The sequence below is a fragment of the Onychostoma macrolepis genome, chromosome 07, assembly GCF_012432095.1.
Source record: "Onychostoma macrolepis isolate SWU-2019 chromosome 07, ASM1243209v1, whole genome shotgun sequence".
Classification (NCBI taxonomy): domain Eukaryota; kingdom Metazoa; phylum Chordata; class Actinopteri; order Cypriniformes; family Cyprinidae; genus Onychostoma; species Onychostoma macrolepis.
In genome coordinates, this window is record NC_081161.1 from 25,306,578 (window position 1) to 25,328,216 (window position 21,639).

Here is a 21,639-nt window from a genome sequence, read left to right on the forward strand (position 1 = left end):
ACATGAGTTTCACTGAGTTTACATCCGGGGCTTTTCCCTAGGCAATGGGGGGCGCACTACAACCGTTCCTTAGGCAAAGTGAAATAAATTCGCCGCACCGTTACATAAACTAGTTCTCTTCTTCTAAGTGTTCTTTCGCGCTCGGCAATAATCCTTTCGCCCCGGTTTGCGACAATATTGAATTAATTTCCAACGTTACGAATAATGTGTTCTGTTGGACGAGTTATTTTCTGCGTTATACTGCATGGTTTTGCTGTCCCATTATCTCTCTCCTGCGCGCATTGATACGCCGCGCGCACAAGCTGGGGGTGAATGGGATGGAAGAAGAGTTCTTGTTTTGTATATCAGTTTCTGTCTTTTTATGTATTTTTGGTTCAAAATCAAGCGAACAAAGCGAAGATTCCTTCTGTTACTCTGTACAAAACTTTAGGGCGCTAAAGGGAGCAAATTCATCCGCGGGATAGGGTTTTAGTGGTGAAATGCTCGGCTGTTTGTAGATATATATTTAAATAATTGGTGAGTGTGTGTGTAAGTGTATGAAGATCGGGGTTTGACTGCTGGAGGAGTGTGTACAAGGGTAAGTGCACCTCGGTTTTTTTCATCTTCATTTTGTGAACTTTTGGGAGCGGTGTCTTGGAACTCTTTTCGTGTTCTTTATGTGATTATGTTGGTAGTGATTTGAGTGGATGTGAAAGCGCAGAGCCAGCGCAGGGGGGTTTTGTTCATTTCTCTTTATTGTAGGAGTTGCAGGAGAGAGAGTGCAGCTGCAGTCAACGAAACGTTATAACTTACAGGCGTTACACAATAACGCCTCGAATGGCACCGAAACACCTTTTAAACGACACTTGGTTAGCAGAACTGCGTTAAAATGGATGAAAATGTGATTCCAGCGCGTGCCGTAGTTTTCACACCATGCCGCCAAACAGTCATGGGATGCCATTATAAATGCACTTTGCGCTTACATTCACATTCACACGAGCAAGGGACGAGATCTCGAGCAATAAACCTGATAAAGTGTGTGTATGTGCACTCTTGATGTGTTGAGCTCGAGCAGCTCTCGCGGTGTTGAGCTACTATTATTGTTAAGAGCCGCTAGGGCGACAAGACGTGTGATCATGAAAGATTTTTTCCCGGTTCGTGTTCTCGGCACCACGCCTTGACATATCAGCACAAACGAGAGCTCGCTGTAATAAAGTCTCCTTAAATCTGCTCTCTTAAATCTGTGAGGAAAGTTGTAGGCCCTGTGTAGTGAGTTTGATGTGTGATTGTGTGAGTATATAAAGTGATGGAGCTGTTTCCGGTGTGGATGCGCTGGAACGCTAATGATGCTGATGAGGATGATGACCTTCTCAAGCTTTCAGATGGCGCTCGGTCCGCTTTAACGACCGGGCCGTCAAGAGCTGCTTTCTCACTCTCTCAGTGTGTTTCACAAGATTGTGTGTCTTTTTTTGTATTAGTGCTGTTTTAGTGATTAGCTCAGCTGGTACTGAATAGCCGTCAAACACTATGTTCCTCATCAAAATCACACCCTGTTGTTTTTGATCTCTTTTATTCTTATTTTTTAGCTCGAAATGGCTACATGTACCAAGTTATTAAAGAATACAGGATTCTCTTCTCTTCAGTTTTGCCATGTTTTATGCATGTGTAGCTGTGCTCTTCCATTATCAACTATGTTGACTGTACAGCCATTTTTTCTTCTCTCCACCTGCTTTTTTCTGCGATGAATTCATCCTGTAAAATACTTGCATTACTTGACGTTTCACCCTTAATGTGCAATGAACTCATTATTTATGTATGCATTATCAAATAATCAAATTTCATGTTTTTGGTTGAAATATTGCTTTTATTTTTAGTTTTACAGTTGTTTATACACAGTTGTATATGTTGTGTCAATAACATGTAAAATATCAGCGTTTACCTCAAGGTTAGTGCTCTTCTCACTGCATGCTGCCATCATGTTACTTTAACATAAAGATGGTGAGTGGATGCTAGAGTTTATTTTATACCAAGTCACTTGACCTGAGTGGTTTCAGGGCCCCATTTTCAGTATTTTTTTTCCCTCAGACATAAGGCCCACACATTCACTGCCCTCCCCCCAACCTCTCAAACCTATTTGAGGATCAAACATGTCATAGATAGTCACAAGATGTATTCAGTTAAATAAAATATGTTCATGCTCTCAGCAGTACAGTGACAATCTCCAATATAATATAAACATGAATGAATTTTCTCTCAGAGTGAATGATTACCACTAAAATGACAAAATTTGTGATAAATAATCGGATGTTAGTCAAACATTATTGCAGTGTCTCAACTCTCAAGTTACTGGGATAGGCTCCAGCATTCATGGTGAATGGATGTTCTGAAGAGTTGGCTTCTCAACAGATAGACTAATTGATGGAGAGATGCAAAGGTTACAAAGACTTCATTAAATTCCAAATCTGTCAGTTCTGACAATTTGGCGAATCCTACATCTCTCTTTCACCTCATCTCCATTTTGTTTTGAATATTTTTGCCCTTACATTACCATTAATAAATTCCTGCAGTGATAATGTATTTTTGTAGGCCAACCCGGAAGTTAGCATCACCCTGGTTCCCTTGACAAAAACCCGATATGATTGGCTTTTGGATTATTGCAGAAAGTAAGCTCTGTTAACAACAAAAGTTACTCATGAATAAACACATCTTTTATGAATTTTGAAGCCTAAATACAATTAGCAGCAGTAAAAACTAAACATAGGCAATAAAGCTTCGAAACTTTTGGTCTTAAAAAAAAAAAGAAAGTTCAGTGTGATGACATTTAATGTCCCTGACAACCTCTGTAGTCCCATTTAGCAATCAACTTTTTCCACACACCTAAAAGCTTTAAAAAAAATCACTAAGGGGCTATTACTGATGTATTTTGTTGTAGAATAAAATGAGAAAATATCTTGAGTGTCAACCACAGAACTTACTTCAGGCATTTAATCAAAAATCCATTTTAAAACAAAACAAAACAAAAACATTTACTTGAATTGGATTGAACCGGAAGTGCAAAAATGCGAACTTATTTCAAGCGTGTGGGCTACAAAAATATATCATCCCTGCAGCACTCTATTAACATATATATTATTACATTAAGTATTCCAGAAAAAAAAAAGCAATCCATTCACCTTCATCATCATGAAGGATTATATCAATATGTGAACTTAAGAAATGAAACATATAACCTGCAGTGCATATTTGAGTGAATTAAGTGTTAATTAAGCAATTCCATATGTGAAAGAACACTGCTTTGAGCGCAGGCCTTGAAAGTTTGGTTAAATTTGATTAGGTTCGAGTGCAAGGACAGAGAATGAGAAAGGGTGTATCATGTTCCTTTTCTCTAAGGAGTAGTTCTGAATTACTTGTGCTTCAGCCTGTTTACTGAGCCAACAGGTGAGGGTTTGGTGTGCCAGTCTGATCAGGCAGGTGTAGTGTGTGTGTGTGTGTGTGTGTGTGTGTGTGTGAGTGTTATGATCACTGGCTGTTTGCCCTTACTGAATTGAGAAGTCCCAGAAAGTTGCCCTCTTTTTGCTCTGCTGTTCTGCTGTGGACAGTTACAATGCAGGATCTGATGTTCTTCATAGGAAAAATTGTATACTTTCTGTGGGTTCGTTATATACATTTTTATATTCCTTTGCTTAAATACTGTCCTGAGGCAGATACATCAGTGACTGGTGCAACTACAGATAGAGGGTGCCACTCTGTAGATGAGTGAGAAGCTCTTAGTGTGTGGAGTGCCCATCTGGTAGTCTCTGCTTTCATTCCGATGAGAAGAGAGTGATGATCTGTGGCAGAGACAGAGACTGATTCTGTGACACACAAGTACCGAGAACAAAAAATAACAGCTCAAACAAACCAGAGAAAGCAGGAAGTGAGTGAATTTGCACTGGCATCATTTAATTCGACTCCAAAGACGCATAAGATAGAGACAGTCCACTTGTACATCTATGAATGAGGAGAAATAACAATGTTCAAAATATAGTGTCTGGCTAATGGCTATAGTCCTGCATTACAATTTTTGATGGAGGCATTGCAACTCTCAACGTGGCGGCTGTTAAATAAGCCAATTGCCTGTTCGTTTAGTATAGAACGTGCTTGTTATTGGCTGAAAAATACCCTTTTGAGTGAGTTGGCCTTAAAAAGCACAGTTTACCATTATATTCTTGATTTGAATGATGTTTTTGAAATTAAGATTTCGGTCTTTCCCAATACAAGATAATAAAGCTTTAAATAGCTTCCAAGTGGTGTTACCAATATGGCCGCCAAGTGAACGTACTTGTCTTCAAGGGACTATGTTGGGCCTCTGTAAATATGCTGACATTGTACAAGGTACTTATTTTTTGCCCAGATTTACAGTCTGGAGAAATTGATGCTAGTTACCGAAAGTCAGAGCCAGTCTGCAGATTTGAGTTGACAAATTACATAGAAAATCACGTAGTATATGATTGTTACAAACTACGATTTTTGTTTTTAGCTTCAGTCTTTAATTCCATCCAGACGGAGGATATCAAACATGTTTGATATTTTGAGCTGATTTTAGAACACGTTTTCATTTGATAGCTTCTCCGAGCAACAGTGCACATGTTTCTGCATGAATTTGTTGTGATGGGAATGACTTCAAAGTCTGGTAGTGTATGATCTTCAGTCGATTAGTGTATGATGGACAGTTTTTCCTCTGTGACTATTACAAAGTCGGTAAGTGTAAGATGCCCAGTGTTTTAAAATCTGTTCTGATTTTAAAAGTCATGTAGTGTATTCCAGCCTTTAGGTACATGCTTTTTAGGGGACAGTTTTTCATATAAGCAATTTGTAGTTCTTCCATTTTAGGAACCTTGATTGAAAGGAATAGTTCACTCAAAAATGAAAACACTGTTACAGAAAAACCTCTGTCTGAAAAAGGCACACAGGTTTGGAACAACATGAGGGCAATGATGACAGAATTTTTATTTTTGGGCTGAACTATCCCTTTAAGTGACTTCAGCGAATAAAGAAGCATAGTTTTATTTTCCAGTAAGCCTCCAGTTTCTGTGTCCTATCAATTTAGGACTGAATCGGCAACCTTTGCAGGCAGCCTAAATCTTTTTTATTCCACAAAGCATCCACTTTATGTGTTCCTTCTGGTATCTCTTCTTCAATATTGTTCTGATGTAGATTTGTCACTCACAGAGCGCTGCTGTGTGTAAATGTGTGTGTGCTCCTTATCATCCTCTCTTGTCTATTCCAGCTCCACCCCCCACTCTGCCAGTTGGATGGTGTTCAAGACGGCAGACGTTGGGAAGGTATAGAATAAACCATTGTCCTAAGGGGGGTGCACAGATTCTGACACAACTGTGTGATGGTCAGTTTTATGGTGTTTCATTGGCTATCTAATTAACTGAAATGTTTTCCTGAACTACAGTGTAATTATTACTCAAAACAGCAGCATAGCATCACAGTTCTGAAGAGCTTACTTTACAACAGACTCTCAGAGGCTGGGAGCGACGGAAACAGTTAATGCATGCATCAGCATCATTTCCCCCCAAAGAAGAATGACAGAGGGAGAGAACAGGATTGTGTATGTGCAAAATAGCGCTGTTCAGTTTGATCCGTGGTGTTCAGGCAGGATTTGATGAGAGTAGTTCTGATTGAATCAGTACACAGAGATATATCCTACTCACACTGAGCAGATTTACGCACACTCGCACTAGCACACTAACAGATCTGTCATGGCATAGTCATGCACACTGTCAGACCTAAAAAGCTCTCTTCTTTTTTATTTGTAGTCATTCAATCAATACATCTCAATTAATGAAAGAATATCTGCTCTCCTCCTCTTATTCGCCAGGCAGCTGTGTTGGGTTTTGGGAAGAAGAGATCGATGATGGAACTGCAAAATTTACAGGAAGCACTCAAAGTGGAAATCCAGATCCATCAGGTATCCCCACAGCCCTCCCTCACACCATATGGATGGAGTGTGTAATTGTTGCAACTGCAGTACCCTCACCATCCTCTAGAGGTCACTGCATCGGCATGTGTTTCCCACTCATGAGAATGCTAAAACTTTCTCTCTCTCTTCCTCGCAGAAACTCGTGAGCCAGATGAAGCAAGATCCACAGGTGCGTCTCCCTCACTGAACATTTCCATTACTGTTTGAATCGATACGCTCTCATATACCGGCCGCTTGACTAGTGTATCAGGGAGGAGTGTGTGTGTTCTTTGTACAGAATGCAGATCTGAAGCTGCAGCTCCGTGACCTGCAGGCCAAGATCACAGCGCTGAGTGAGCGGCAGGTGAGAGCTGCTCTCTGAGAGAACACCTGCTGCCGTATCAGTGTTCTCTATGAGCTACACGTGTGTCTTGATCAGTTCAATTACTTGGGGTCTGAAAGTCCTCGTGGTGTCCCGAGAAAACGAGGCGATCTTGTTAGGTTATGAAACCTGTGTTGCATCATGGCATTGTTTTGTGTCGTATTGTGCTGAACATTTGTGGTGTGATTTGTGCGCTGTGGTTTTGTGTTGCCAAATGAACAATTTGCCAACACACACACGCACAAATCTATTCTCCCCCCTTTTATTTGACATCTCAGTAACTGATGATTAATGTCTGGGGATGATTACGTGGCGTACTGTCCTTCGCTTGAGCTTACTGTACAGAACCCAAAGTTCTGTGGAGGAGATGGAGAAAAGATGCGTTGTAGACTGCAGACAGCAGAGAGGAATTTTAAGCCGCTTTTCCACCGGAATTACCTGGAACAATTTGTCCCAGGAGCTTTTTTTTTTACCTCAGACCTGTTGATGTCTGTGTTTCCATCGCGGTCTAAAGTAACGAGAAGAATAGGCAAATAGTCTGGGGATGTAGGTCTGCGTGCGTTTCTCAATACCAAGTACGCAAATTTCGGACTTGCGTCCTTGGTAGTTCTGACTTCACGAGTTCGACTAGGAGTGTGAACTCCCGCGGACGGAACGGCACAAGTCCAGTAATTCTGCAAAGAGCAGCGTACTTGATAACATCAATCTGCTCGGCTCGGCTACTGCAATTTTCCTCACTGTATTTACAATAGGATGAAATATGATATCAAACACCACTACCTCTTTTCGTTTTCATTTAAACATATTTATATAGCCACAGAAATGTAGTTCAGGGAATGTACATTACAATGAAACTAAATATTATTTATATCAAACAGCATTGCCTCTTTTAATTTTCATTTTAAACATATTAATAGAATATTAGAATAAAGACCAAAGATTACCTGTTAGATTTACCCAAAGCGAATTATATCACTATACCAGCGAATTATACCACTACAGAGACATCAGAGCCAGCGGTAAATGTCAGAAGGACTAGCCGACGTTATGTTCCTCTCTTCGGGATACATGGGCACTGAGCGTCTGGTGATCGCGTGGAGCTTATGTCTCCGAAATCGGCGAAGCACATTTTGAAATAGGCGCTGTCTTTATAAATGAACTGCAGATTTGAGTTTTAAACAACTACATTCTTGCCTGAAATACTTTAAAAACTACATTTCATGACACAATAACAGTAATATATAATTTTTTTAATTATGCGAATATGGTGGTTGAACTACTGTGCTGTGTGAACTCAACCAATCAGCATGCTCAGCGCCCAAGTCCCGCCCCCAAAAGTTCCGGACCTTTGAAAAAGTATAGGTGCATCTAAATAAATTAGAATGTCGTGGAAAAGTTCATTTATTTCAGTAATTCAGCTCAAATTGTGAAAGTCGTGTATTAAATAACTTCAGTGCACACAGACTGAAGTAGTTTAAGTCTTTGGTTCTTTTAATTGTGATGATTTTGGCTCACATTTAACAAAAACCCACCAATTCACAACAAATTAGAATATGGTGGCATGCCAATCAGCTAATCAACTCAAAACACCTGCAAAGGTTTCGTGAGCCTTCAAAATGGTCTCTCAGTTTGGTTCACTAGGCTACACAATCATGGGGAAGACTGCTGATGTGACAGTTGTCCAGAAGACAATCATTGACACCCTTCACAAGGAGGGTAAGCCACAAACATTCATTGCCAAAGAAGCTGGCTGTTCACAGAGTGCTGTATCCAAGCATGTTAACAGAAAGTTGAGTGGAAGGAAAAAGTGTGGAAGAAAAAGATGCACAACCAACCGAGAGAACCGCAGCCTTATGAGGATTGTCAAGCAAAATCGATTCAAGAATTTGGGTGAACTTCACAAGGAATGGACTGAGGCTGGTGTCAAGGCATCAAGAGCCACCACACACAGACGTGTCAAGGAATTTGGCTACAGTCGTCGTATTCCTCTTGTTAAGCTACTCCTGAACCACAGACAACGTCAGAGGCGTCTTACCTGGGCTAAAGAGAAGAAGAACTGGACTCTTGCCCAGTGGCCCAAGTTTTGTATTTCATTTGGAAACCAAGGTCCTAGAGTCTGGAGGAAGGGTGGAGAAGCTCATAGCCCAAGTTGCTTGAAGTCCAGTGTTAAGTTTCCACAGTCTGTGATGATTTGGGGTGCAATGTCATCTGCTGGTGTTGGTCCATTGTGTTTTTTGAAAACCAAAGTCACTGCACCCGTTTACCAATAAATTTTGGAGCACTTCATGCTTCCTTCTGCTGACCAGCTTTTTAAAGATGCTGATTTCATTTTCCAGCAGGATTTGGCACCTGCCCACACTGCCAAAAGCACCAAAAGTTGGTTAAATGACCATGGTGTTGGTGTGCTTGACTGGCCAGCAAACTCACCAGACCTGAACCCCAGAGAGAATCTATGGGGTATTGTCGAGGAAAATGAGAAACAAGAGACCAAAAACTGCAGATGAGCTGAAGGCCACTGTCAAAGAAACCTGGGCTTTCATACCACCTCAGCAGTGCCACAAACTGATCACCTCCATGCCACGCCGAATTGAGGCAGTAATTAAAGCAAAAGGAGCCCCTACCAAGTATTGAGTACATATACAGTAAATGAACATATTTTCCAGAAGGCCAGCAATTCTCTAAAAATGTTTTTTTTATTGGTGTTATGAAGTATTCTAATTTGTTGTGAATTGGTGGGTTTTTGCTAAATGTGAGCCAAAATCATCACAATTAAAAGAACCAAAGACTTAAACTACTTCAGTCTGTGTGCATTGAATTTATTTAATACACGAGTTTCACAATTTGAGTTGAATTACTGAAATAAATGAACTTTTCCACGACATTATAATTTATTGAGATGCACCTGTACTACCTCGCGAGCAGGGACTTTTTTCAGGGGCAAATTTGTACCCGGAACTTAATTTAGATCCTGGTTCCTGCGGTGGAAACACAACGAGTACCGGCCCAAAGTCCTTAGTTCCTGGGTAAAGTTCCTGCGGTGGAAAAGGGCTTTAATTAGTGTCTCAATGCGCTTTAAAGCAACAGAACAGAGTGGCTGCCATCAACAGGAGAAAAACACACACCTGAAATCATTCTGCAGAGAAAAAGGAAGAAGAGAAACACAAGGTCAGCCCTATAATCACTGTGACTCGGCATTCAGAAATGTACCAGCCTGCAGCGCTGTTTAATAAAGTGCACTGCCTTCCTCGCTCGCACACATTTGGTGTCCGGTGGAATTCTCCCAGATCTAGGAGTGTGTGAGTCTAACAGATGGTGGAGGGAGCCTGTTAAAGCTGTAATCAGTGAGAGGACTGTGCTGGGGGGGTTTTGTTCATATTCATTAATGTATCTGTCACTCTGTCTTCACTGGTTACAGAATCAACACATACTCAGCTGAACACAAACAAGCTGTATTGCACATTTGTAGCCTGCATTGAGTAAAGCCAGGCACTCTTACAGCCATCTGAAAGTTTTGTTTTCTCCCTCCTTCTGTCTTCACTTTATGATTGTTATGGATCCATACTCTTTTAATGTTGCTTTGTGTACACTTGCTCATATGTATGTGTGTACGTGCAAGTTTTTTGATGCCAAACTGTAACATAGACAGTAAATGGCTTCAAACAAATTGCATTTGGAGTATGTGAGGAATGAGTGTGTTCACCATATAGAATCACATTCTTTTTTTTTCTCAGTAGTTTCTTATTTGCACAGTTATAACTGAGCTCAATAAGTGTGCAAGTATGCAGATTGTTTATTTTTCATTCTTCTACATATGACTTCAATTTCTGTCTCGTTCATTGTAAGATGACTGGTAATATGTAAAGAACCTACCACAGATGTCACTAAAGCATGTCTATTTTTAAAATGTTTTTCATAGGAGTGTTTTAAGCTTATGCAAATGTAGGGTTCAGTGTGTCCTTGTAAATGCTAATGGTCTAGTTCTTATTATGTGGGAATCTTTCTAAAATAGAAAAAGATTTGATGGCATTATAAATATGAACAGATGAACATTTTAACCTTTAAAGGTGAATTTATGTTCTACCAGCAGAGCCAAATAGAAATGTAATTAATGGTGTTTTCTAACAAGTTAACCAAACACTTGTCCATTTGTCATTGTTTAGACTCTTAAAGGGGAAAGTCCACTCAAAAAATAAAAATTCTAAACATTTATAAAAATACTTTATTGTGCGGAAAACAAAGATATTTTGACAAATGTTTCAACTGTTTTTGTTCATACAATTAAAGTAAGTAAGGGCCAAACCAACTGAAGGGAACCTTAATAATGGTCTTGAGAGGAAGAGTTTTAGACACGGTTCACATTAATTCAATAAATCTTTATCTAATTACTGAGGTTACGCTTGATTTGAAGAAGCACTCCTTTCAGCTGTGTACCGGACATAGTTCATAGTCATAACTGATGCTAATGGTAATATATTCCTGTTATGCCGTAATCCATTTGTTTTTTTTAATCACTTTTAAGATGTTTTTGAAGGCAGAATACTGTTGGCCCCCTGCCTGAGAGAGAAAAAGACAAAGAGAGTGATGTTCAGCTGTAGGGACTCCATGTTCCCTCTTGCTGTCAGTGCAAATGGGCCCAAATCCAACATCACAAACTCTCTTATCAACAGTAGGCAGAAAGAGAGGGTGTGAGTGAGAGAGACTTCATTGCAGGTACGAGTGACAGAACACACAAAAAATGAACAGGCGCTTGTTCTCTCTTTCTCCCTCAGAAAAAGGTGGTGGAGCAGTTAAGGAGGGATCTACTGGTGAAACAAGAAGATATGAAGCTGCAGACACTACAAGCCGATGGGCAAACGTCTACCTTGCTCATCACACAGACGCCTCTGCCTGCTGCCAGCCTCACTACTCCACAGGTACCCACACAAAACACAAGAAGCAATACCCTGTCAGATGCAGTAGGACTCCATACAGGACCCCTCTAAAGACAATGCCTTGTCTTTGCTGAACATTTAAAGGATTAGTTCACACAAAACTAAAAATTCTGGCATTAGGTACTTGCTTTCATGTCGTTCCAAACCCATATGTCTGACTTTGTATCTGTGAACAAAAAAAGGAATGAAGACCTTTGCTAGCAAGCTCCAAAATTACAAAGACGTACCATAGAAGTATTATAAAAAAGGTCCATGTGGAAATATTATTCTGAGAAATATTTGAATATTGTGTTGGTTATGCTTTTCCATGCAGTTGGGCTGAGCAGGGGCACCTAAAATTGGTCCGTGTGACTCCTGAAGCCATATTATTGCTTTGTGTGAAGAATGGGCTTAAAGTTTAATTTTGTTATCCACTTGATATCTGCCCTAATTTTCTTTGGCATATTCATGAAAGTCAGTGAAAGAAGAATTGGTTGTTTTGAGTCAGCAGCTTGAATTATTTATTCATGAATCAAACTGATCTTGTTTTTGAGACTTAATAGCTACGTTTACACACATCCAAGTAATTGCATTAATGGCTCAGTTGGACTAAAAAACCTTCATGTAAGCACCAAGTAATCAAACTGTTTATTCAAAAATACTTGCACAGTTTATATCGTGTGTATGCTTATTTACGTCTTATGAACAGATTACTAGTGGAGACTGGATATTTACGTATTTGCTAAAAAAAATAAAAACTCTGACATACAGTATGTCAGCTTTCTTTTTAGATATGGCAGTTACACTCACCATAGCTTTGGTAACGTTATCTCAGTGGCTTTTTTTTCATTATGAGAAGAGTGACCAGAATATTCTGCAGAGCATTATGTTCAGTAAGAAGACTTATGGAAGCCCAGTCTGCCACAAGGTAATTGCTTTTTATCTCGCAATCTGACTTTTTTTTCTTAGAATTGCAAGTTGTATATAAAAATATATGGTAACACTTTACAATAAGGTGTCATTTGTTAACATTAGTTAATGTATTAACTAACATGAACAAACAATGATCAATACATTTATTACACTATTTATTCATTTTTGTTAACGTTAGTTAATAAAAATAGAGTTGCTCATTGTTTATTCATGTTAGCTCACAGTGCATTAACTAATGTTAACAAACACAACTTGTGATTTTAATAATGCATTAGTATGCTGAAATTAACATTAACTGAGATTAAGAAATGCTGTAGAAGTATTGTTCATTCTTAGTTCATGTTAACTAATGTTGTTAACTAATGTTAACTAATGAACCTTATTGTAAAGTGTTACCAAATATATACTCACAATTCTGAGAAAAAAAGGCAGAATTCTGAGTTCTCGCAATTCTGAATTTCTCGCGATTGCAAATTTTTATCTTGCAATTCTGACTTTATTTCTCACAATTGTAAGTTTATATCTCGCAATTCCGAGTAAAAAAGACAGAATTGTGGGAGAAAAAGTTGCAATTACCTTTTTTTTAAAAATGTTATGCAGTGGCAAAAACAGACTTCCCTACCTGACCTATAAAAGGAAAAAGTGAACACGTTTACAACAGCGTATGTGTTTGTGACCCTGTAGAGCTCTGTGGCCCCTGTCATTGCTTCAAAGACTCTACCTCTGGTGCTGAGAGCTGCCACACCCACCTCACCTATCATCATGACACCAGCACCTACTATCACCGTGGTTACAACCCTTGGCAGCACACTCCTGGCAAGCCCTCCTAGCTCAGATCCTCAAAAGTCCCCAGTAAACTTCCAACCGGTCATCCAAACGACCAATCAGGGAGCAGAGCCAGTGCGAGTCATACCCAATAGCACCGTTGTTGTAAGTATTTCTTCAGTTGTTTTGCCTCTTGTTATAGAACAAGAAGAGTTTTGTTTTCTTATTCCCGCTTGTTTTGCAAACTGCATGCGAGTTGGGAGGCAATTTAATTAAGATCCCAAGAGCTCAGGGCTGGTACTTTTAGATTTTAGACACAATTATTCCAATGCATCTGCCTCTATTTATGGCTTAAATAGTTAGTTACTTGTTGTAGGATGTATGTTGGACAGGTTAGTGAAGTAAGGGTTTCTAAATGGCGGTCTTGTCACAGGTGCAAGCTGCCTCCCAACCAATCAAAGTTCCTCAGTTTGTCCCACCAACCAGACAGACAACTCGGCCAGCCACTCTACCGCAGGTTTGTTTCCATAGAAACCCTTCACACCCTACTGCCTGGCTGGACTAGTGAAAACCCCTCAATGCTGAGTGTTAGTGTGCATCTATATGTCTTGTTTTTTTTTTTTTTCAACTGCAGGTGTTACTTTTATGTGTGATATTTTCTTCATGCTCCACCTTGTTTTCCTGCTCTGGATTTAATTTCTTTGTGCTTGCATAGTGGTGACATTTGCAATCCCTGCTTTGGCTGTTGCTTTTGACCCTACAGTAAATTGATCCTTAACCCTGATCTTTCTCCAGCAGTATTTTGTGCTTTTGTATTCTCTGTTGTATGTGTTGTTTGTGTGCCCGTGCATATAATGCTAGGGTTGGTTGGTATAAATCATGCATCACATAGTAATTTTATATTACATATCAGGATACAAGTTTGAGGTCCGTAAGATTTTTAAAAAAAAGTTTTTGAAAGAAGTCTCTTATGCCTACCAAGGATGCATTTATTTGATCAAAAACTGGTTAAAAAAATATTCATTAAAATAACTGATTTCTATATATTGAAATGTAATTTATTCCTTAAATGGCAAAGCTGACTTTTTAACAGTCATTACTCCAGTCTTCACTGTCACATGATCCCATTTTATTTATTTTATAAATAGTTCAAAAGAACAGCATTTATTTAAAATAAAAATAATTTTAACGTTATAAATGTCTTTAAAAGTATTAATTTAAAAAACAAAAATCTCACTGACCTCAAACGTTAGGTATTGTATTTCACATAGAAATAGAGTCATTTGGAAATGTATTGAAAAATGGTTCATATTATATTAAATAATAAAAAGTTTTTTATAATTCTGTAAATTACATACTTCACAAATAAATGGTACTTCATCTCGTTTTATTAAACTCGATGGATGCAAACTAAAAGATAAGGATTATAACAAATAATTAAACATTATTATAATTAATTATAATATTAATAAATAATAGACAATAAGTAGACAACTTTTAATTATGTTGGAGTGGAGCTGGTGTTAGTGGTATTATGGAATAGTATCTTTCTGTAAACTGAAATAGATGTGAAAGACCTGCTGTGTTAAATTGCTGAGTTAAGCATCACTTTTCTGATACCTCAGTCATTTTTCTCTGCTTAGGTCCACCTTTTAATTTCTCCAGTCATTACACAAATAATTCTTCTCTTTTTCCTGTGTGTATGAGCAGGTCAGGCCAAAACCTCCAGCATCTTTGTCTCCAGCGGCTGGTCAGGTTTCTGTTCACACCTTACAGTCACCAGTGTTACTGAGCACTGCCCTTCCTTCCTCTGGTCACGTCCAGCAGATGCGAATCCTCAATGGCCTGCCCTGCCCCAACAGCTCTAACAACACAAGCATCCTGATCTCCCCATCTACACACACGCTGCCGTCTGCGCAGACACACACACAGCAGTTACCTCACAACAGCCCAAGCTCTGACAACACGGTGAGAGAAATGTATTTAGATTTACTCTAAAACATTGATTAGTACATAAAACGTTTATTGTATTTTTGCAGTCACGGTGAGCATAGGAAACTTCTTTTAGAAACATTTTAAAACAACTTTACTGACTACAAACTGTTAAATAAACTGTAGTGTATGTATTAATATATCTTTGTTTCTGCTTCAGATACCCGCAGTGGAATATGGGACAGAGCCAAAGACTTCATTGCTCATCTCTCCAGACACGCCTACACACACTTCACCTCCACTGTCTTTAGATGCGCCATCTTCACCTGCCCCCACCAACACACACACTCCTTCCTCCAAACATCAGGAGAGCCCTCTGGTAAAATACACTTATGTTTACATCACACACAGTTTATAATGACGATAACGATAAGTATGGTGATGTAAATTATGATGATGAGAATGGCACTCATTCTTTCCACAGAAACTGGCCTTCATGTTGTCTCTGGGACTGGTCACGCGCGACTATTTAGAAGGTCAGGAGAAAGAAATGAGTCTGCATGTGGGTTTGTTTGTGTGCATGCAAGTGTATTGACCTTTCGCGCTTTGTTTGTGTAGAGATTCAAAGCAGGCGCCAGGAACGCAAAAGACGAACAACAGCAAATCCAATATATAGCGGAGCCACGTTTGAACCAGAGGTAACAAACACACATTAAATGAGCAGTTCTGTGCAAACTGATTAGAAATATCCAATGGAATGATAATTATATTTACGTATCCATGCTTCTGTGTGTTTCAGCGGAAGAAGAGCTCAGTGTCGTATCTGAGTTCCATAAACCAGTCCAGCAGGAAGAGAGGTGAGCTTTCTGTGCCTATATTAGATACTCTGCTTGCAAAAATCCAAGAGCAGACATCACAGGTTGTTAGAGGTGTTTGCTAAGGCAAGCTTCACTGTTGCTTTGCTCATACTTTAGGGATTTAACTTCTCCTCCACCATTTGCGCTACTGACATTAAAGGGATAGTCACCAAACAATGTAGATTCTGTCATTAATTACTTATTGGAGTTCCAAACCTGTAAGACCTTTGTTCATCTTCGGAACAAAAATTAAGATATTTTTGATAAAATCCGTGAGCTTTCTTGACCCTCCATAGACAGCATAAATTGTGACATAATCCAAATGCAATCGCAAATACCGTTTGGATTTTTGCGAACACACAGTGACTACCACATTTCAAATGAAAAAGCAAAGTCCATTTGCAACTGTATTTCCCCATGACTTACGAGTTATGAGCCTGTCATATTTAAATAGCAATATTAATTACCACATTTGCTTTTTCACTTTCTCTGCGTCGTGCATGTAACCTGCCAAAACTCAAATGGCATCGCAATTCCTTTTGCACTTGAATTTCTTATGTCTTCACAAAAAGCTGTCAGTCAATGTGAGGGGGCGGGACTATACTAGGGGGCGTGTATGTATTGAGAGGTGATGTCACTCACAGACGAAAATGCTTTGATCAATGGAGGTAATCAGTAAAGGCTCCATTAAAGGCAGCTGCTAATCAGTTCGTGCCTGTGTGAACGAACATACAACCTTCTTGGCACAATACATAATTCTGTCTTTTTACCCCAAATGCAGCGATTATACCCTGCTAACAGCGGGAGCAACAACGGTACGCACAATAGGTCAATATTCACTATTACCCAAACGCTTTTCACCTGTCTCAACATCTCTCACTGTTTCTCTCACTCCGATTGAGTGAGTAAACAGACTGTTTACTACATTTATTACAGTACATTTTATTCCTTTCTTTTAATCTGTAAAAGGAGGCGCGTCACACCTGACGCTGTTTGAAAAAAAAAAAAAAAACAGTGCCAATCTATATTTATTTACCCATTTTCCACCTTATATTTGAACAATTTTAATCCGTTATGGAGCACGCGTCCCGTGTGGTACCAAAGCGTCGCACAAATCTCAAGATCTCTCATATTTACGTTGGTTAAATAGCCGCCGATAAACCAAGAAGAAGAAAAAGATCTCTCATTGTGTACAGCCACCGGACACTGCGATTGATTCACATGATTTTTAATATTAATTCACCTTGGCTGTGGCATGTTCTGTGACAGCTGCGCCTAGATCATTGGTGTAAAGTGAAGTCTCATCTAGGGCAGGCAGAGTAGGACTAGCAGCATTGTCTGTTTTGTCACGTGGATCAATTGGAGTGTAAAAAGACTGACAGTTCTTGACGCAGGAGCTCTATTATAAGATAGAAATAAGAAATAAAAATTGTTTTCTCGTTATCACAACTTAACTTTTCTCGCGATCTCAGCATAACAAAAGTTATATTTCGACCTCACTCAGACAGTCACCACGGTCTTACCTTGAATGATGCCATTCTGCTACCCATCTGAGACCTAATGTAAACAAAGTCAGATAACTGATCCTGAGTGGTTGGTTCAATATAAAACATCCGGGTGAACGAAGCATTTCCTCTTTGCCTTTGTCGCCTCTTCTGAGACCGGTTCAGAGAATCCGCGTGTATACACTGAAATTGGAATATTACCCATTCAATCCGTCACTATAGTGCAGGCGCCTGGTGCCCCTGAGGATTGCGGTAATTTGTTTTCCCTCTATATTTAGGTAAGTGGTTGGGTGTTTATATTATTCTGATTTACGAGTTTGATATTTGTTTACAGATTGTATTCCGGCGCTTTTGGAAGCGTACGGATTGGTAAGTAGCATTTTTGTCCTATTATTCATAAAACCAAAGGAGGATTTTTGTTTACACTGTTACACTGTTCCGCTGTTCGCAGCGTGGAGATTTTCCCACCTGTTGATCTGTGCGTTCGTGCATAGAATAGGTTTCGGTACCTCCTAATTGGTCTAGTTTGTCTTATTGACTGACCGAACTGAGAATTAATATGCTTGCTCTGTGATACTACTGTTCGCAGTGGATTGAGTGAGATTTTATTTGGCTTTGGTGGTATTTGCACACATTACTTACTAACAAATTCCTGTTCGCAGGAGTAAGGTATTTATATTTTGGGTGTTATTTGTGTTACGGCTGTATGCAGCTGTATTGGATCTTCAACAATCATGAGTCAACCATTGTGCTGTTACTGCCATGCTACTTTGCATCCTCGTGATGGTCACCGGGAATGTCCATCATGTTTGGGCGTGACTCATTTACTGGAGGACATTGAAGATCCATGTCCTGCTGCTGTAAATCTCTCTGCAAGAAAGGCTGCAAAGGGCCAGGTTTCAATGGTTGATGCACACTCCCTTAAACGAAGAAGAGAATGTTCTCCTAACTGTTCTGAGGCCACCTGTGAGAAAAGGTCAAAAGTTTCAGATTCACTTTCTGACACCCAGCAGCAAATTTTGGCCACCTTACGAGATCTGGCTGGGAAGATGGACCATTTTAGGCCTCAGGAAATGGGGAGAAGCATGCAATCTGTTGTCTTTTCTGAAGATGATTTTCCTTCATATCGGGAGGAAAAAGGTAACCCTCCTGATGCTATTTCTCTTCATGCTCATGACTCCCTGTTTGGCAGCAATGATCAAGACGTGAGTGAGGAAGGTCAAGGGGATGAGTCAAAGTCTTCCCTTAAGGATGGAGACTCTGCACAGCCCGATATTGTCACTCGAATTTTTAGCGCTGCAAGGATTTTGGAGTTGGAAACACAGACTGAAACTTAGACAGCGTCGGTGGGGCAAGGGGTGTGGGCAGGAGTCTCTCAGTCCCAACCTTCTGTTTCGACCTTCTGCCCGTCAATTCAACGCTGGTTGCAGGCGCTTTGTCAAAATACAGTATGCTACAGAAACGGGCATGCCAGCAGTAGAGCGTGAAATGGCAGCATTAGCACCTCTAGGTCCAGACCGGGGGCCTCATTTATAAAATGTTGCTCAGAAACTATCCTAAATTTGATCTTACGATCATTTCTCAAATATGCGTAAGTTTGATTCATAGAATGAACGTACGAACAGAAAACGCGCGTCTCTTTCAGATGTGAAATCTATGAATCGCAAATGATCTTCAACTTGCGCGCAATTGAATGGTTTCAGCTCTCTGCCTTGTAAACGACTCCTAACTAATATCATTAACATATAAAATATTACCAATCATCATAATTTAGAACAGCGAGCTACAAGAACAGCTTACATTTTAAAAAACCTGCAATACTCTGACAATAAAAAGTGTGTACGTCTGCTCTGACCCTGATGTGACGCTAATCACTTTTCCACGTCAAAGACCGTCTTTATAAATATGAGCGCTGGCGTGGATTTAAGCGCACACACACTCTAAGATCAAATCTGAGCGTACGCACGCTTTATAAATGACTGATGACCCCTGGTGTCCCAGGAAAGAATGTGAAAAGACCGATAATCTGGTGTGTCAGACTTTTAATGCGGCCACACGTGTGGCCTGGTGTGGTAATGCACTAGCCATAATTTTGGTGGCTCTGAGAAAAATTATAAGTCAGGAGGATCAGGATGTTTTAGGTTTAGTGGATGCAGCCCTTGCTACACATGTACAGCTTACTAGGAACATTGGTGCCTCTATGTCATCTGCAATACTTTCTCGTAGGCAGATCTGGTTAGCACAAACCTCTCTGCCTGACACTATCAGAAAAGAACTGACTTACATGCCAGTTACTCCTGGTCGAGTTTTTCCACCCAGATTCTCAAGCAATGCTTGACAAAGCAGAACAAGCGCGTTGTAGAAGAGAGTCAGTGCAGCGCACATTTGGTCACTCTAGGATAACTAGGCAGTCATATCAAGGCTGTCAGCCTCCTCAGCCTCCGCCCCCACTTTAATCGGCCACAACCATGGGAGTTTGGTGGAAGACAGAATAGTAATTTTCGGAGATTTGACGACAGTTGAAGTGCCAGGCGGGAACCATGGCGCAAACAGGTGGCTCAGTCCCGGTCGTCAGTTAGGAATGCACCGCAGAAAAGCAGAATCCCAGGGGCTCAGGCCCCCAAGGAGGGACTGCATAGCAATGCCAAAAGGGTGGCCGGAACGTGCTCCCAACTATGCCTGGTAGGGATGTCCAGATCCGATCACGTGATCGGAAATCGGGCCCGATCACGTGGTTTCAGACTCGATCGGAATCGGACGTTATACCTCCCGATCAGGACTCGGATATATATGTATATATATTCTCATTATTTTTTAACACAGCTATAGTTATGCGGTGGCACAGAGTTACGCCGGTTTCACACCGCACGCGTAAGCAGAGCAGAGGCAGCGCAGAAGCGGAGCGTATGCAGAGCGTGAGCAGCGCGCGCCCATTGTGCTTTCACACTGGCAGCGTTTGTTGCGCGCAGCTGAACCACGGCTTGTGTACTGCAAATACAGACGAGTATCGTTCATTCGGTCACGCTTTTCACGTGTTCTCCAACAGCTGTCTGTCATGTGTTTTGATATGGGCAGCATGCTGTCATGCGGCCGTGTTCCCCTCTGTCACATAGTATATAACATGCTGTACATATAGTTTACATGATAAAAAGTAATCTTAAAGTTAATAAATGCCTCTAGTTTTAATAATTTAAACAGGTCTTTGAAGTTTGGGCAATTTCTCCTGGCAGTGATGTGTTTTCGTGTAGTTGATTCTGTGCTAAATCTAATATTTGATGTTTTGTATTTTAAATGTTGTAGATTTAAGTAGAAAATGAGAATCGCTAAAATTATTGAATATATTTTGAGACAAAGGTCTTAAGGATTACCAGTTTGGTTTAAGATAATTAAAGCAACAGTTTTTCAATAACTAGAAGAATATGTAAAAGTGTGGTATTTGGGGTAAAAAGCGCCCCTGCTGTTGGGGCGAAAGCGGATAGAGTTGGCGCAGTTTCAAAAATTATTGGGGATGATATCAGCGGCAATAAAAGTAGTGCCTCTTGAGTTGCTCAAAGCAAAGACTCATGGGTGTTCCCCTGGAACATGGAACATATCAATGTGTTAGAGTTGAGGGCAGTTTACATGGCCTTGAAACGACTGATTCCTTTTCTGCAAGACAAGCATGTCCTGGTAAGAACCGACAACATGTCAGCAGTTTATCAAATCAATCATCAGGGAGGCACCAGGTCATTGCGTTGCCTCCAGGAGTCCAGGAGGCTTCTGTTTTGGGCCCATCCAAGACTCGCCTCAATCCAGGCAATCTACATACCTGGAGTAGTGAACCGGGCTGCTGATCTTCTCTCTCGAATGGGGCCTCCCCCAGGGGAATGGCGCTTGCATCCAGAGGTGGTAGGTCTGATATGGGACAGCTTTGGGAGAGCTCATACCGATCTGTTTACATCAGCCGAGACGACTCATTGCAAGATGTGGTTTGCGATGAGCGACCAAGGTGGACCTTTGGGAGTAGATGCATGAGTGGCCAGGAGGATTGTTATACGCTTTTCCCCCCCTGCCATTGATTCCTCGTGCTCAAGCGAGTGGAACTGGGGCATTACAGAATTGTATTGATTGCACCAAAATGGCCAATGAGACATTTGTTGCCGCTTCTTTTACGTCTAGTACGAGACTGTCCCTGGCCATTACCAATCAGAGCAGACCTTCTCATTCAGGTGGAGGGTCAGATTTGGCACCTGAGTCCAGCCATGTCCAACTTTGGGTTTGGCCTCTGCTCAGTCCGTCTCTCATGAGCTAGAGGAGGCGGTAGCAAAAACCAGTAACAATGCTAAAGCACCTTCCACTTGGTAAAACTATTCAAATCGGTGGCATTTGTTCTCTAAGTGGTGTCAGGATACAAACCTGGTTCCCTCTGGTTGTGGTCTTGAGTTTA

General features: G+C 40.5%; 1 protein-coding gene across 14 annotated transcripts in view; it reads left to right on the forward strand.

The window, feature by feature from the left end:
• Positions 1-294: 294 nt before the first annotated feature.
• Positions 295-21,639, forward strand: part of phf21aa (PHD finger protein 21Aa) — a 35,289-nt gene continuing 13,944 nt past the window's right edge. For 2 of the 14 annotated variants that reach the window (XR_009271861.1, XM_058780425.1), the window contains exons 1-13: positions 295-577; positions 5,249-5,303; positions 5,849-5,938; positions 6,087-6,119; positions 6,201-6,293; positions 11,081-11,224; positions 12,839-13,084; positions 13,353-13,436; positions 14,630-14,887; positions 15,072-15,230; positions 15,336-15,387; positions 15,470-15,549; positions 15,651-15,708. Coding sequence is in view for 13 of the 14 variants with exons in the window: in XM_058780425.1 (XP_058636408.1) it covers positions 5,274-5,303; positions 5,849-5,938; positions 6,087-6,119; positions 6,201-6,293; positions 11,081-11,224; positions 12,839-13,084; positions 13,353-13,436; positions 14,630-14,887; positions 15,072-15,230; positions 15,336-15,387; positions 15,470-15,549; positions 15,651-15,708 (1,327 nt within the window). In the remaining variant the exon portion in view is untranslated. Of the gene's footprint in view, positions 578-5,248; positions 5,363-5,535; positions 5,579-5,848; positions 5,939-6,086; positions 6,120-6,200; positions 6,294-10,830; positions 10,978-11,080; positions 11,225-12,838; positions 13,085-13,352; positions 13,437-14,629; positions 14,888-15,071; positions 15,231-15,335; positions 15,388-15,469; positions 15,550-15,650; positions 15,709-21,639 lie in introns of those variants that run through there. The other 12 variants (XM_058780430.1, XM_058780426.1, XM_058780434.1 and 9 more) reach the window with 12 other exon arrangements.